This window comes from Loa loa (genome assembly GCF_000183805.2).
Source record: "Loa loa unplaced genomic scaffold supercont3.158, whole genome shotgun sequence".
NCBI lineage: Eukaryota > Metazoa > Nematoda > Chromadorea > Rhabditida > Onchocercidae > Loa > Loa loa.
In genome coordinates, this window is record NW_018108338.1 from 34,670 (window position 1) to 50,229 (window position 15,560).

At 36.3% G+C, this 15,560-nt stretch overlaps 3 protein-coding genes across 4 annotated transcripts; 2 read left to right on the forward strand and 1 right to left on the reverse strand.

Annotated features, from left to right (window-relative positions):
• Window positions 1–98: 98 nt before the first annotated feature.
• On the forward strand, window positions 99–443 carry LOAG_07190 (hypothetical protein; the record flags this gene model as incomplete). Its single annotated transcript, XM_003142724.1, has 1 exon — window positions 99–443. One exon carries the CDS (start codon window positions 99–101, stop codon window positions 441–443), a length of 345 nt encoding a protein of 114 aa, XP_003142772.1.
• Window positions 147–3,866, reverse strand: LOAG_07191. 2 transcript variants are annotated; one of them, XM_020447364.1, is made up of 9 exons: window positions 3,759–3,866; window positions 3,622–3,694; window positions 3,279–3,399; window positions 3,058–3,205; window positions 2,574–2,721; window positions 2,072–2,283; window positions 1,590–1,738; window positions 1,243–1,359; window positions 147–1,059 (listed from the first exon to the last, which is right to left on the reverse strand). In XM_020447364.1, the coding sequence occupies exons 1-9, from the start codon at window positions 3,832–3,834 to the stop codon at window positions 880–882; spliced, it is 1,224 nt and encodes a 407-aa protein (XP_020302396.1). In that variant the 5' UTR covers window positions 3,835–3,866; the 3' UTR covers window positions 147–879. The 2 variants fall into 2 exon arrangements, with proteins under 2 accessions (XP_020302396.1, XP_020305687.1); XM_020447365.1 differs by having other exon boundaries at window positions 3,545–3,694.
• A 1,163-nt stretch (window positions 3,867–5,029) lies between these two features.
• On the forward strand, window positions 5,030–13,311 carry LOAG_07192 (hypothetical protein; the record flags this gene model as incomplete). The annotated part of the gene is made up of 18 exons (XM_020447366.1): window positions 5,030–5,103; window positions 5,465–5,612; window positions 5,917–6,156; window positions 6,499–6,750; window positions 7,163–7,480; window positions 7,657–7,853; window positions 8,326–8,425; window positions 8,555–8,712; window positions 8,975–9,097; window positions 9,175–9,289; window positions 9,690–9,811; window positions 9,900–10,027; window positions 10,326–10,401; window positions 10,476–10,653; window positions 10,996–11,201; window positions 11,444–11,584; window positions 12,546–12,834; window positions 13,273–13,311. 18 exons carry the CDS (start codon window positions 5,030–5,032, stop codon window positions 13,309–13,311), a joined length of 2,904 nt encoding a protein of 967 aa, XP_020302397.1.
• Window positions 13,312–15,560: the final 2,249 nt, after the last annotated feature.

Below are 15,560 nucleotides of genomic sequence, written 5' to 3' on the forward strand. Positions count from 1 at the left end.
GCAAGACCGCCTGAAGATGTTGGACTTATTCAGTCGGAAATGTCGGCGAAGCCAAAAAATGTAGTTAGATGTAGGAAAGTTAAGAGGTCAAATAGCATATGGGTACCCAAAAAGGTCAACGAGCCGAAAGGATGAACACATACAGTAGGTGCCGACCCACACGTAAGCAAGATACACTGAAGTTCAAACAAATAATATATCTGGTGAACAAGGCAAAGATTGCAAGCCCATTTGGAAATGAAATTTACCGCCAGAACAGTAGTGGTTCAGCCAGATACGATCTTAGCATCATTGTGAAGCGGTCCCGGAGGATGTATAAGGTAAGGACTTCTAAGATTAGGGTCCAGTTCGAATTCAATTCTGAGGACGGTTCGACGGCAGTAAGATTGGTAATCCGACAGATCATCAGGAGCGACAGTTCAAGTGAATCGACAGTAGCGTAGAAGCAAGATCAACAGTAGTGATGGAGCAAAGGAGAATGACAGTTACAAGAATGAAGTACGAAAACGAAGTGAACATTCAGAGACTATTGGTATCCTTTAATATTTACCGTGTTGTTCATTTCGTTCTTGTTATTGTATAAACGCGATATTGTGGAATGAATGCTACTGTTGACGAAGCGGAATCCCAACAAAAATAAATTAGATCTTTCCCGACAACAATCAATACCCTCACAAATAATTCACAGCTCAAAAAAACAGACTAATCTCAATAAAAATCAGGAACACACTTGAAAATTTGATTCAGGAAGTGCGCTTAAAAAGACAAATAACTGGTCAAAATGTGTAATGCACTTCGTTGAAACTTTGAAGTATTTTCACAACCAAGGAGAAACAACAAATGGAAATTCAATTAAGGATCAGGGAATAACAAGCATATTTAACCATTAGCAAAATTGATCAATCGTTTAATGACAGTGCGATAACCGGCTAGTTCTTCTTCATAGAGTTGTTCTAATTTGGCTGTTTTCTGCTCTATACTCATCTGACTGGCTACAACTGCTGCATATTCATACTCATCCAAAACGCTTGACAGTTTCCTCCAGTCACGTTCACTTCGCTACAAATGCAGTTGTATTTGAGATTTGAAAAGGTATCAAAACATTACAAATGGCAATTTTAAATATGTGTAGAGAGCAAAAGACATAGTCAGAAATGAGCCTCATTTTATAAAGATGTGCTTAAAAATATTGTTATCCGCCGATTGCTAGATATAGGTATGCCCGAAATGAAATAAACTAACTTTAAAAGGTTTCTCAAGTCTTTTCTTTACATCCATTCGGTATTCTTCCATGGCTTTTTCATCTCGCACACCGATATAACGCAAACGCAGTATTTCATAAACACGCCGTGCTTGTTTCTGGAACAGTTAATTTAAGCTTTAGCAAACAATAGTTCGGACTCCAACTTTTAGAGAACTAATTTTTAACGAAGCCCGTCCGTTAATTTAATGGGATGATTAAAAAAGGAGACCGTACCTCTCTATGTGCACATATTAGCTCCATATATACTGAAAATTAAATTAAAATTTCATTTCATCACAGAAAAGGAAAAATAACCGCAAAACAATCTCGCTACAAAAAATCGTACTGGATTTATTTTAAACCGTAAGGCTGCACTCTTCATCTCTTCGGTGAAACCTTTTTTTAAATTATCTGCACTGAATTCCTTCAGGGTTAAGCAATAACAGCAGTTCACGTAGTCTCGAGTTGTTATGAAAGATTCTGCAGGGACTTCCGCTTAAAATAATCATATTTTCGAAACGAAAAAAAAAGTGCGAAAACTGCCGGGCAGCATTTCATTGGCGATATCGCTCAACAATAAGTGGTAGGAAACAAACTATCCTATAGCTCTAATACTTTTACTATAATTTGGCCAATTATTTCTGTATTAATTGGGTATAGGGAAGGGGGTAGATGCATCATTTCAGTTTGAAAAAAAAACAATACTGCAGTTTTCCATTTATAAGGACACCGAACATATTATGAAAACAGCATCTCAAACTACTTTATTTTCAGTCACATATGCACTGAAACTTTTAATGGCAGAAAGATGCCAAAACTGATACCAACCTGTAATGTCTGTAACATTTGGATCTTGGATCAAGTCGTTATATATTGCCTTCAAAAATCTAGCACCAATACCTGCGCCTTGATAATGTGGCAGTAGTAAAATCTGGGCAATCCTAGGTCGAATTTTATCTGGATAATTATAAAATCTGACAAGTGATGCATAGCCCGCAAGTGCCACGCGCGAAATTCCATCTTTCTTAAATGATTCGTACCTGAAACGAAACTCTGCAAAAGCATGTGTAAATGGTCAGCAGAAACATTCGCATTTAATATCAGTAGATGGATTAAGCAGCATGGATATCACCATATACTTGTGATGCAGAAATCGCTTTCAAACTGCAGTGGTGCTATTAATGAACGTATTACATAATGCTATGGATGGAATGCGCTCAAAGTCAAGATTTTGGCATACATGAACTTAAAACTGGGAATACGCACGACAAATAAAGGAAGCATTCATACAGCTGCCAAAAAAGTTTGACAAGGTACTATAAAAACGAACAAGAAATAATGCTGCCACCGTGGATCATCATTATCTGTGTACTGTGCAGCTTCAATGTACCATAAGGCAAGAGTCTGAACTCGAGCTAAATATGCATCAAATTCAGGTGAACTTTCATTAACCACCCAGACCTGCAGCTCTCGACTACCTGAAGTACCGAAATTTAATGCATGAACAGTTGCCTTCCATTACGAAACCATTTGGAAATCTAAACGATATCACATCTCCTATCAGAGAAAACCTCAAAATCCGGGAAAACTATAATTTTCGGAGCCAAACAGCAACTATTTCCGAAAGTGAAAAATCTCTGTACAGTAAATTAACTAAAACTATTCCGACATGAAACATTACGAACAACAAACCCTCCAGAAACTAAATTCTCGGGAAAGAATCCCCCAGAAAATCCTGATGACATGCCGTATATCTACTGTATTACACAATATGGCTTACGCATCAACCAGTCTTGAAAATGAAGATAACTTGCCAGCGGTGAATTTGAAAAGAAGCTGTCCATAAGGCCGAAAATTTCTCTGATCATCCAAACGAGACTTGAAAATGGCGCTTGTCTGGCATAACATTTCCATTTGTTCAGCTGGCAACTGTTCGCTTAATTTTCGAATTATATTGTCAGCCTAAAATGAAAACGAGGTGCCATAACAAGCAAATCTATGATACTTAAACAATGAATCAGGAAAGGAAACGAACTTTGAACTCCGTTGTGAACGATGTTATTTCGGCTGTATAACTAATTTCCGGGTAGAGATACATAGACACGTCGGTGTAATGTATAATGACATTTAGGTCCTTGTAACCAAATACTGTTTCGCTAAAATATAACTCATAGGTAATAATTATAGGCTGTTAGCTTCGGATGTATACAAAGCAAGGATCGAATGCACTGCCAAGTAGTAGGGAAAGTGTTGAAAGGAAGAGTCATCAAAGAAGAGTCAGGCTATGTGATAGACATCTACCGAGTAGCGCATCGAGATAAGGTTTGCGTGAATGGTCCGGTACGAATCAGAGCAAAATCTGGAGAGAAGTGACTTACTTCTCTCCGAAGTGCTGGTAGACATATTCGGGATGATGTTTTTGCGCCGAAGCCATTTTGTTCATATCGGACACTGCAAAGTGATCAATAAATAGTAACAGCAATGAAAAAATATAAGAGTGAGATACGAGACTCACCAAAAGTTAATGATACTGCCTGAGCACCATCCACCAGAAAGTCGGCATATTTCTCCTTTATGTTTGACACAGCCATCCCGAAACTCACTTCATAGCTCACTCCTGTAATGCATAGTCATCCAAAGTAACAAAGTAGCAACAAAAACCCGCATAAACCACCATCGAGATGTCGAGACTCCCTACATAACGATCAACCCACCGTTATTCTCCCAATGCGCGATTCCCATCACTCCGAATTAAAGCAAATCCCTGGGATACGGTAGTGACCGTTGTAAGACTCATAGTGCACACATTCAAAAGTCAGCGCGGAGAAGGTGTGCGCCGCCCAACGTGCAAAGTGGCGTGTGCGAATGGTGTGCGCACTATGCGAGGCGTCCTCTTCCTCTCTCCTCTCTCTTTTTCATATCCTTTCATCATGCTCATTATTTCTTAATTCTTTCGCAACATCCTCTTTCTCTAGCACACTCTCTGTATTGTATGCTTTTTCATGAGTGCCGACATGTGCATACATACAGGATCGCGTCGCGTCGCCATTAGCATCAGTGGAAGGCTAGGAGAGGCGGTGCGGCAGGACTAGTTGGGTGATTTGTCTATTCCGCATGCACATTTTCCACCTACACCACATGAGGATATTATCGCCTCCGGTTCTAGTTTTGTTGCTGAAAGTGGTTCTCATTTCTGGCTTATTCTTCGAAGCACTATAAAAACCTCAGTTAGTTTTAGTCTTGGTCCGCGTTTTCCTTTCGTTTTTATTTTTTATGTCACTTACATGAACTATAAGCTCTTAATGAATTCATCAGTCACGTATGTCTGTCATATATTTATGTGGCGTATACTTTCATTCTTAAAATGTCTCTCTGTCCCATAGTTTCGCATGGTTGGTACCTACTTAACGAGCATGCATATGTTGTCATTCCGAGATGTCGTTGGTGCATCGAATTTACATGAAAAGCGATAGATTTCTCTTTGTTCTGTTAGTTAAGCTGCTTTTTTCACGACATTTAGCCATACTATTGTTTGGAAAATTAGATGTCTTAGTTTTGCAGAATGGTAACTGTGTTGCATATAGGATTTGACACATGGTTTTCTAAGCAAGTTTGGCGGATCCATTAGGCTTTATGATTCATTTATAATTATGATAAACTGCAGCAGACTTGTAAATTACGGGAAACAAAAGATTCTGTTATTATTACTTCGTTAAGGACATTTCAGTTTGGTAAACGAAAAAGTATGTGGTTGGTAAAGTGAAATTCGCATAAGGTAATGTGGGAATGAAGGAGAGACTGGTATATAGTGTTGGTGAATATAAGTGCAAAGACTTTAGCCGATATATTTGGTTTCACAAGTATGAAAAAAGAGATTTAGAGCTTGGAGTTCTGGAAAACTTATATTTATCTTGATTTTATTATGAGTTGATACAGGAAGATATTTATGCAGGTACGATACGATGAAATGAAATTAGGACATGGTGGAAATTAAATAAATTATAAAAGATTTCTTTCATATCGAGAGTATGTAAGTGTACCGGTTCAATCTTCCTACGTTCAGTTTCCATCACTCGCTGTTTTTTCCGTTGGACTGAAGCCACTTTTATGTGCCTCAGCTGTTCTTGCAAATATGATTATTCGACTCAAACTTGCAATAACTCGTTTTATTTCCATGATGAATTCACTCTTAAATTTTTTAGAATTGTCCCATCATTTCAGGACGTACAAATTTACTTTTGGAGGCCGTACAAAATATACGGAGGAATTTGTGTTATGTCGAGGCGGTGGTGGGCGCAAGGAGAATTCAATGGGACTCGGAACTGTGATTGATATATCTGCAACGCCGGCTAATAGTGAACAGTTCATTGTAATTATTTTTTTCTTTTTATATCGTGATCAAGGATAATTTCTTACCTTAATTGAACAGACATTTATTTATTTGTTTATTCTGCTTACTGAAAGATTGTTATGTAATTTCTTGCCATGAGATATGATATATAATGATAAGCTACAGTTTCGTTTCTGGAATTGGCAACTTTCCCTTCTATACTGACAACTGCAGAATGGATAAGGGGCAAAAAGAGCAGTGTTTAGGTGGAATATGTAATCGTTTTGATTTGTTGAGAACTAAGATGACTTTCAATAATATCTTATTTAGAATAAAGTTTTAGATGCGTAGCATCAAAAATGATTGTGATGATGAGGCTGCTGGCATGAGTAATGATCAGATTACAACGACTTTGCGACCTCCTTCATTGCTTTTGGATCATAATATGTCACCACCAGAAGTAAAAGATGCTCTTACTTCTGAACATTCGAACTTGAGGCATGGAATGCAGCTCTCTGAAGCTCACGAAGATGTGCCTTCCGATCCTTTTGTATTTTCAATTCATCAATTAAAGGGCAGTGAGGTTAGTTCACATTTGAAATTTTTAAATTACTTCAGTAATACAAAAAAGAATTTTCTTATCATGGTCAGGTGGTACCTGAAGTGCAAGTGAGCCATCCGGGATACAAAGCGTATTTTATTTTGTAAATTTCCTCCAATTTCTAAAACTTTTTTTTCTTTACCTTACTGCTTTTTACTTTATGGTTTTAAGCACTTAGTATGAAATTCAACAAAGGAGCTATTATAAAATGCTGTATCCCATGTATTTAAAGCAACTGAAAGATGTTGGTGAAAAGTATATCCTTCACTGTTCAATGATGTTTGGTCTACAAACATACAACAGTAACGTATCATAGTTCTCTAGGTTTGTTCAGCAAATGGTACAAACCCAGTGTTGGCTGCAGAACAGCCGTTCGAGGGTCGTTGCTTTGATTCCAGTAGTTGTCCTCATGATCCTGAACCGTCTACCTCAAAAGAAAGTCCAGCATCAAAAGAAACTGGTAACGAGCAGGTGGATCAAGCATTAAGCTTGGTAAATGGAAAATGTAATCTGAAAACATCAGTTAATATGGGAAACTCAAATCGGTTTACTGATGATTCAACGGAATCCGGCAAGGTATTTTGCCCAAGACATTCTCATATAGAAGAAATATTCATATGTTTTTTACTTTGCTAAATAGCTGGATGAAGTAATATCTAAGTGCTGTCAAGTTCAGCAGAAAATTTTTCTAGCTTCCTGAACTAAGATTGGTTTGGCTAGGATAGCCTAGCTAGACGTAGCATTTTAGTTTGTGTTGTTATCCTCTTCTGAGAACCTAGTACGGCACTGTGTTGTGATTCATTTAAAATGCAGTGGATGGATAAAAAGTCTCAGCTTTGTTGCGCTTCATCGGACAAATAATGTAAGGGCTTTATGGTTGTATTAAAAATTAGTAAGCAGTTTACAAGGAAAAACTGGAAAGATTTGTTCGAATGAACAACAAAAGCTTGATTACCGTTAGTAAGTAGTTAATTTATTTTCTTTACAGGATATCACAACAAAGCTTTCTATTTATGTCCCCTGTGGGAACAGAAATCATGTCGGAAGCACCGATTTGAGTCGACAGATCTGTCCCAATGTTCCTAAACAAGAGTCATTTCCCACAGCCGATGTTCATCAAGGAGTACCTCGACGATCGCTAATAAACACAGCTCCTTTATCACCAAATCATTACGGTTCTATTTTGGCTCAAACGTCACTGCCATTTCGAATTAACAAACGTTCACAACACTCCGGTTCATGCAAAACTTCGACACATACTAATGCCAATGAAATATTTTGTACAGAACGGGAAATTTCCACAAATGTAAAGGAATTGCAACAAAAAAAACAAAAATTCAGGTATGTGATAAAACGGCTAATGAATACAAACTTAGGGACAAAATTGCAAACTGAATCTTTTCATGTTGAGTGAAATGTTTTCAAGAAAAATACTTTTGATTTCACGGATAGTAAATGGAAGCTGAGCTCGGATTTATTTAGGATGAACAAATAACAACTGCATATTTCGCGCCATCCTCGTCATTACCAGTCGTGAATGCAGGTGAAGATCATTTACAAATTCCTAGTGAGCAAATTTTGAATAAGGCGCTTGATTTATTACGAAAACCAATGCAGGACGACATAAATGAACCGAGAACTGTAACCAAACGAGGTTATCCCAAAAAAATCAGTCCGAGGTAAGTTAATTCTGGTAGGACATATGCAGGTTTTGCTTTTTAGATGCTTTTTTTTCACCTGTTTTCTTTTTAGTATAAAAGAGTTTTCTGATGTCTGATTAACACATACCACAGAACGTAAAAGAGGACTTGATGTCTTGTAAATAGTGTAATTACCCAATTTTCTCCACTTTCTGGCTTTAGTAATCTGTTTTCAGTTTCATTATTTTGTTTCGCGGTTATAATCTGATTTTTATTATGCTTAATGAAGACAGTATAAGTGGGCTATACTATAAATCAGATTTAATAACTGAATCCGTTTTCAAATTAAGTTTATTTGGGTGTTGTACTTGTTTCGGTTGTTTCTTAATAGCTAAAGCTATCTTTTTCATTCTTTGTGCAACTTTTGAAAGTCGTGCTGCTCTATATTACTGTATGTACTTGATTACTTGATTGTCTCTTATTACATTTTGCAGTTTTTAAAATTTTTTAGTACTGTTGTGGACAATAAAGATGGTTTGAATCGGAAAATATTGCAAGAGAAAATTGGAAAATTACGTGATAAGAACGGTCTGGCATTAAGCGTTCCACATGTATGTCATTTTTTGTTCGCATTCAGGTTCAATGTTTTTAAAGAGGGTTTTTCTAAATGGTTCGAAGTTCGTTGCTCATCACACATTAGTAGTAAATGCTCAAGAAATTCTTCACGCTCATACTTTCAGCTTGAACGTGCTCATCTTAGTCAACTGGTTAATTTACTACAGCGTTTCAAGAATCACTTTGCGATTAGTGATTTTCTATCAAAAGAAGTTTCGGATCATGTTTTCGGTGATGGTTCAGCTATCGCTCCCCAAAAACTGACTAAGGGTGCTCAAAATTCGTATGTTTTTGTGACGTTTTTTAATATATGTTAGGGTATTTTATTCATTCTTATGTTCAGAGCCGAATAGCCTGCAGAGAAGGTCACTTCGTTATGGAAAGAAAGGTGACCTTTGTATTTTGTATTCTGCAGAGACAGTGTGTTTTGCCTTCCATATGACGAGGCATTTGTTAATAATCCATTAACAAAGATTATGTAAAAATTAAAGCAATTAGAAATATCACTTCATTTATCGTTGGTAGTCATTTGCTTTGTATTTTAGAATATCTGCGGATAGACGACTAATGAAATATGTTACGGATGCGGATGCAACCGAATCCGAAAATAGTGATGGGGAAAGGGAGGAACAGATGCCATCAACATCGAATGCTTATCTACCATACGGGTACTTCGTTATACATACTTGTTTTCTGTGGACCTCTTTGAGTTTACTTTTTAATTCAACTGAGGTGATCTGTTCAGGAGCTTGTCATCTCATGCATATTTCGATGAACGAGTTCGTTTGGGTGCGTTAGATGCAAAAGCTCTCTGTATGGAAGAGGACTGTGAAGAAAAAATAAATGTTGTATATCGTCAGGTTCATTTCTGTTTCATCACATTCTATTACAAACCATTCATGTTCGTGTATGTTGCGTGTTGCAGTTGCTCAACTACTGACCATTACCGTTTTTTGATTTAAGATGATTCTGATTATTGGTGGCATTTCGTATATTTGTGTGGTTAAATATCGCTTTATAATGTTTGTAATAAATAACTGAATTAAAAAATGTAATGCCTAACTCGATGTAGTAAGTAAGGATTTGTTATTATTTTGTCCTGAAACATTTTGAAGTATGAAATAAGGATTTTGATCATGAGCTATATCATTTTCCACCAGAGATTTCTAGATAATCCTAAAAAATCTGCCACTTCATGATCCTAAATTGGTCAGTTTTTGAGTTTCACCCTGTGTTATATCATGATAATGTGCATTTCAGCTGAACAACATTCGAAGACAAAAAAAGAAGGCATATGCATGGAATGACGAAGCTTTGAACGAATGCTGTGCGAGATGCTTACCATTTGATGGTAAAAGAAGGCGTTTTTTGAAAAGGAGAAAGTTTGTTTTTAATTCTCATACTTAATTCACCATTCACGTCTAGATTCATTATGCTGCTGCGCATAGTCTGTATATGTAACATCTTTAGAGTGGATAAGATAGGGAAAAATGGTCTCACTGAACGTGGAATCCCTATATCACTGGATACTGGTGAACGCGTGCGGGCATACGCTGATGTGGACAACCGAGTTTATCCTGCATTTCCTTTGCTTACAGGTCTTTTTCTCTTAATTACCATTAAAACTCGTAGAATTAAAAACAAGGAGTTTCATGAAGCATTCATACAATAACTAAAATTCTCTCGAAGTTGAAACACATATGATTTCGATTACTTTTTGATCAGTGTCCAATGTAGCATATAAATCTCAATTTGCTCTATATTACGCTATCATTTTCAACGTAGGATCTTAATCCATTGATCATATATTTCTTTGCAAAAGATGCTATGGATCATGGGGAGTTCCAGGTAGTAATTTTTTTATAATTATTCAAAAAACAAATTTCATTCTTACAGCAGTGCCTGTAGAGCGAGGTGCTGAAGTCTATTGCCGTCGAAGATCGACTCGCCCAATAATACATTTGCGTAAAAGGTATGAGTCCTTGCATCTGCGTATGTGTGCATTTATATGTGTTTACAATGTATTTATAGCTGCAAAATTTTAAGATTTGATCGCTCTCCATGGACTACATTTTTGGAGGAGCGAAAAGTAGCGGTAAAGGAAGCAGTCATAGTGGATGATAGACAGACAAGAAGAAAGCGAGAGAGAAGTGAGAGCGAAGAAAGTTATGATGATGACGAGGATTACCAACCGCCCACAAATTATTCTCATCGAAGCTCATATGTAATTGTTGAACTGTTTTTGCTTTTCTTTCCTGAAATTGAGCCTGAACTTCTATCACTTGTGTGACGGGAATTGACTAGGGATGAACAGTAAAAACATACTGAGGTACATTTGAAGTTTTGAGTTAAAAAAACGACTGACGGTTGGTTCTTAGTTGACTTTAACTAAACATTGGACCATACAGGGTCATCAAATGATCATCTATTACACGAAGTCACCCTAGAAAATAATAACACAAATAATAATATACACAAACAACTCCTATTTTCATTTTTCAAATCATTTTTTTAAATTGAGCCGTATTTATTTCAAACGATGCTTTGTTAGCATCCATGTTTTTAGTGTAAACGACCATTAACGTTGAAACGTGCTGGACAAAACCTTGTGGGAAGATCGTTGGATCGAAAGAGGAACGGAGATTTCCGGAACCGTAGATTTACTAACCATCGACTTCGGCTGCTTCGCACAAATGATGTCGAAGATGGACTCGTGGAACCAATGCCCGGTCTCCCTCAGAAAATTGATTATAAAGAAATTTGTATACCACAGTAAGTACTTTAGGATTTTATTATACTTTTTTTATTTGCAAATGGAATTTTCATTTTTCCCATCTTTGCGCTATTTTGGCTTATCTAAAATCCGTCGAATTTGAGAATGAATTTTTTGCTGCAGAAGAAGGCTGGGTGATATAAATTTTAATCAGTGCTTGTAGCTCGTAGCAATACTATTTATTTTGACATATATTTGCGCTCCAGAAGAAAGATGGTTTAGATGATTATACTCTTTCTAGCTGGGAACGAAAGCCATTAAAACTAGTGTCGGAGGAAGGTTCAGGATGCACGCATCTGGCAGAATGCTCATGTGTAGCAAACATATCGAGACGGCATCTGCCATATGAATTGAACGAACGAAAACGTTTTCAACAGTACAGGTTTTATTTTGCATACTTTTTTTTAATTTGTAAATTATCTTGATTGCTAATTCTCCTACTGTCGGGATTTTTCTTTTTGTCTTTGCTTCAGAGGTGATTGACGATGAAGTTCCTTTGTGTTGCTTAACACGGACGCAAGAAGTTTGATAAGGGTTTATTGATGGTAGTGGTAGATTTATTATTCGTAAATCATTAGCGAATATACAGATACGTTTGAGTTTCTTGTTAGCGTAAGACGAGAATCTAACCTGTTGTGTAGTTGAAATGGAGTTTAAAATATGAAGACTTGTGGAATCGCAAGAAGCTGTGGATCTGATGACTTGTTGCACTTCGTATGAAAACATCTTCGATCAGTAAAGGGAACTTCCTATATAGTGGGTGTGGTTTACAAAACTAATGCATTACTTAATTCTCAGATAAAAGAATGTGATGAACTAAACGGAAGTCTAGACTTGTCAACCATTGAATTTATATTCAGTGATTGCACGGTTATCAGATTAGAGACTTTTTAGAGACAGATTATAGATTAGAGAATTGGAACTGAATATACCCAACAATGTATATAAGCTGGATTGTCAGATCCAATTGCAAACTAAAAACCAAAGATTATAAATAACTTGGTTATCAAAGGGCTAATCCCTTACCACACTGTTACGGGAATTGGGTAAACGATTTATTCCTTAAGACGTTGGGAATTTTATTTTAATTTTTGTGTAATAAATCATTTATCGGGAAAATGTTCGAAATGAGATAGTATTTGTGGTGCAAATTTGTAACATACGTACTTTGATTGTTTCAACATATAAATTTTCTGGGGTTTCCCGGTACCTGCTTCATTTTTTTCCCAGTATCGTGCTTCAGAGAGCAGTCGATAACGCTGAAGGTAGAAAAGGTACTTGCTTACTGGTCAGGAATTGCAAGTTTTTTCGACCAGCAACTGGGACATGTAGTCTCTTTTTAGGGATTATGTGGCCGCAAAATCAGCAGCAACATCCTCTAAGTTGTCAGGATCTAGTCATTCCAAACTTCGAGCAGCAAGCACTGCTCCATCTGCAACTGGTTCGGCCGAAAGTCTGAGTTTACTAGAAAGTGTTCACTCAGTATCTGCTGCACCAAGTCCTGCAACCCTGTACTGTACTTTCGATGACGATCAACTGAGTTCGAATAATGGTGAATCAATATCTGTACCCGACTATGATCGACCATCCATGGCTTCGCCGTACTCACCGAGAATTTTTTCCGTCCCAGTGGTAAATTTATGTTTCTTTTATGACAGGAATTGTAGGAGATTGAAAATTCATCGTCCTCATTTGCTTTCTTATAGTACATTTTTAATTTGAGTCCCATAATTTTTCCTTTTTTATTTCTCTACTTCGTACGAATTAATTTTATAACTTCTGCTTTGAAATATCAGAACTAATAACTGGGAACAGAATTGTGTTTTCTATGAACACCAATATAGTTTTCACATAAATCTTGAAAATCCCTTATTAGGATTGTTCAGACAAATGTGTTTTCTGCTATAAAAATAAGCAAATTGCTTATAATTGCATAGTTTTGGAAATTAAGCGATCCGCGACAACACTCAGAGTAAAGCTGGTTCATTATTCTTATTGAGCTGAAGCTGTTGTAATATCATTTTAGAAATTGTTGATACAAGTTTAGAAAAATGTGTGACGACGTTTCAGTTTGCTGGTTCTCATTCGATAAAAAATGAAAACAAGTGATTGTGTTGCCGGGTTTCGGTTAAGCAGTTTTTGGCAGTAATAAGGAATCTATTGAGTCGGGAAGAATAATGATGTCGCACCGACAACGATTCTGAAGTTGTCATTCTTTGGATAATTCAGGGCTTTTTCCAAGTAAAATTTATGATAAAAATAGAATATTCTAGAAAGCAATAGTCGAGCATAGCGTTAATGGCAGGACAAGCCATGATTGATTCAGAATGATGGTATCGATTAGAGATATGTAGTATTACAGCTATTGCAGTATTACCAATATCGTAGTATTACCGCTATCTTTATCTTTTGATAAACAGGCTGGTTTGAATGGGTTTGTGTATAGCATAAATCTGTGTTTATTGTGCACTGTAAACTTTTTTCCTTTTTTTTCGAGACGTGTATCTTTTTTTGCTTTCTGACATTTTTTTTCTCTTAAATATCCAAGTTTTTTTCCCGGTATTTTAGCTTTTTGTTGAGTACTTGCTTAACTTTATTTGTTACAATGTCGGTGAACTTTTTATACATATAAATGTAACATGATTATGCGTATAAGCCACTTGCAAAGTCTGAATATTTCTTTGTGGGAAAGGAAATTCATTTACATAATCTTGATTCTGAAAGTGTATTTCTGCTTCGTTTTTTCTTTTTGTTGTTTCTCATTTCAGAATTACTGAGGGATGTATATTTCTTTTGTTGTTTTATTAATTTCGTCGTCCTTAATTCAGTCAAATTTGACTGGATCGGATAGAGGAACAATCCCTTGTACCTGCAGTTTGTTCATGAATGGTTTCGGAACTTATTGTAGGTTGTAGAACCTATATTCCATTGCGAAAGTTGTTTGTTTTTGTGGTTTTGGAGTTCTTGAAGATGTGGTATTTTAAAGCATAGACTAGCAACACGTAGTATCTCTTGCCTGTATGTTTTACCATTAAAGAGAGAAATTTTTTTACAGATTTCTTTGTTTTGTTATTTTACTGTTCCCTCTTGTACAGTGCGCATCTCACATAAATCTAAATCATATTATCGAGCATATAAACAAGCATTTTATGACATTTGTATTCCTTTTCGTTGTTTTTTATATTTTAATCAAATAAAGTGATGAAATTTATCATTCGTACTGAAGACAAAGAGAAGTGAATACAATTATATTAGCCAGTATTTCACTATGTATCTCTGCTCAGCTGTAAAGAAGAAAGGGACTGAAGTTCCTACTTCAGGAACTGGTTCCTTCTTTTATCTCCGGTGACTGCTAGAAAGAGTTAGGAAATATACTGTCATTTCAGGATATTCCTATGAATTCTGATGGGTGGCTTAGTTGGTTGGCGGAATTTAAGCTCTATTTATAGTCTTCAATCACTAATTGTTTTGTGCAGACATATTGGTTGTTTATTGTAAGGGAATAAAAATCTAAGAAAAGGTGACAAACAAACAGAGTTGTGGTACATATTATGCTTATTGATTCATGACATCCTGTAGATTCATTCATTTGCTATAAAGGAGGGGAAACAAGTCCGTTATTTGCTGAAAAAAAACCGTTTGGTTCGTTCTAGTAATAGGTTAAAGACAGGAAGAGTGTTTGAGAGGTAGGCGTTTATAATAAATCCTTGAAAAACAAAGAACGTAAGCAATGTGTTAGGCACAAGGTTAACGTAATCGGTGAAAATGATCATTTTAGTGGGATGAATTAGAACTAGACAGGTTAATCATAGTGTATACTCCTTCCTCAACTATTTCCATGTTTTCACTCTCGTAGGAAATGCAGTTAAATTGGAAAAGACTCTTATTTTTCTTAGCTTAAATGAATTTGTGAAGTCCCTCCGTTGTAATACGTCTAACTCTCAATGCACAGGGTCACAAGTTATTTTCATAATTTCATTTCTATCTTCTTTTACACTTATATTCCAGAGGTAAAAATAAAAAGTAGTCAATACTGTAAATTAACTTTTGAAATAATTGGGGACAAAGAAGTAAGCACTTCGAAGTATCTACTTTGAAGCAAAAAATGATTATTACAGGAGCACTGCGCCTTTCTCCATATTTGAAGTTTTCCTGTGCAAATGGCTTATTCTTATAGATGCTTAAGGACTCTATGAACAACCAACAATCAACCAGCAATTAGTTCCTACCACACTCAGTACCCACCCCCCTCCAACTGCTGCTGCACCAATAACACGAAGTTAAATGCGGTTGTTGTGTATAGTTGCATGTGTGTATGTTGGCTGGATGTATGTATATATGTATGTATGTATGTATGT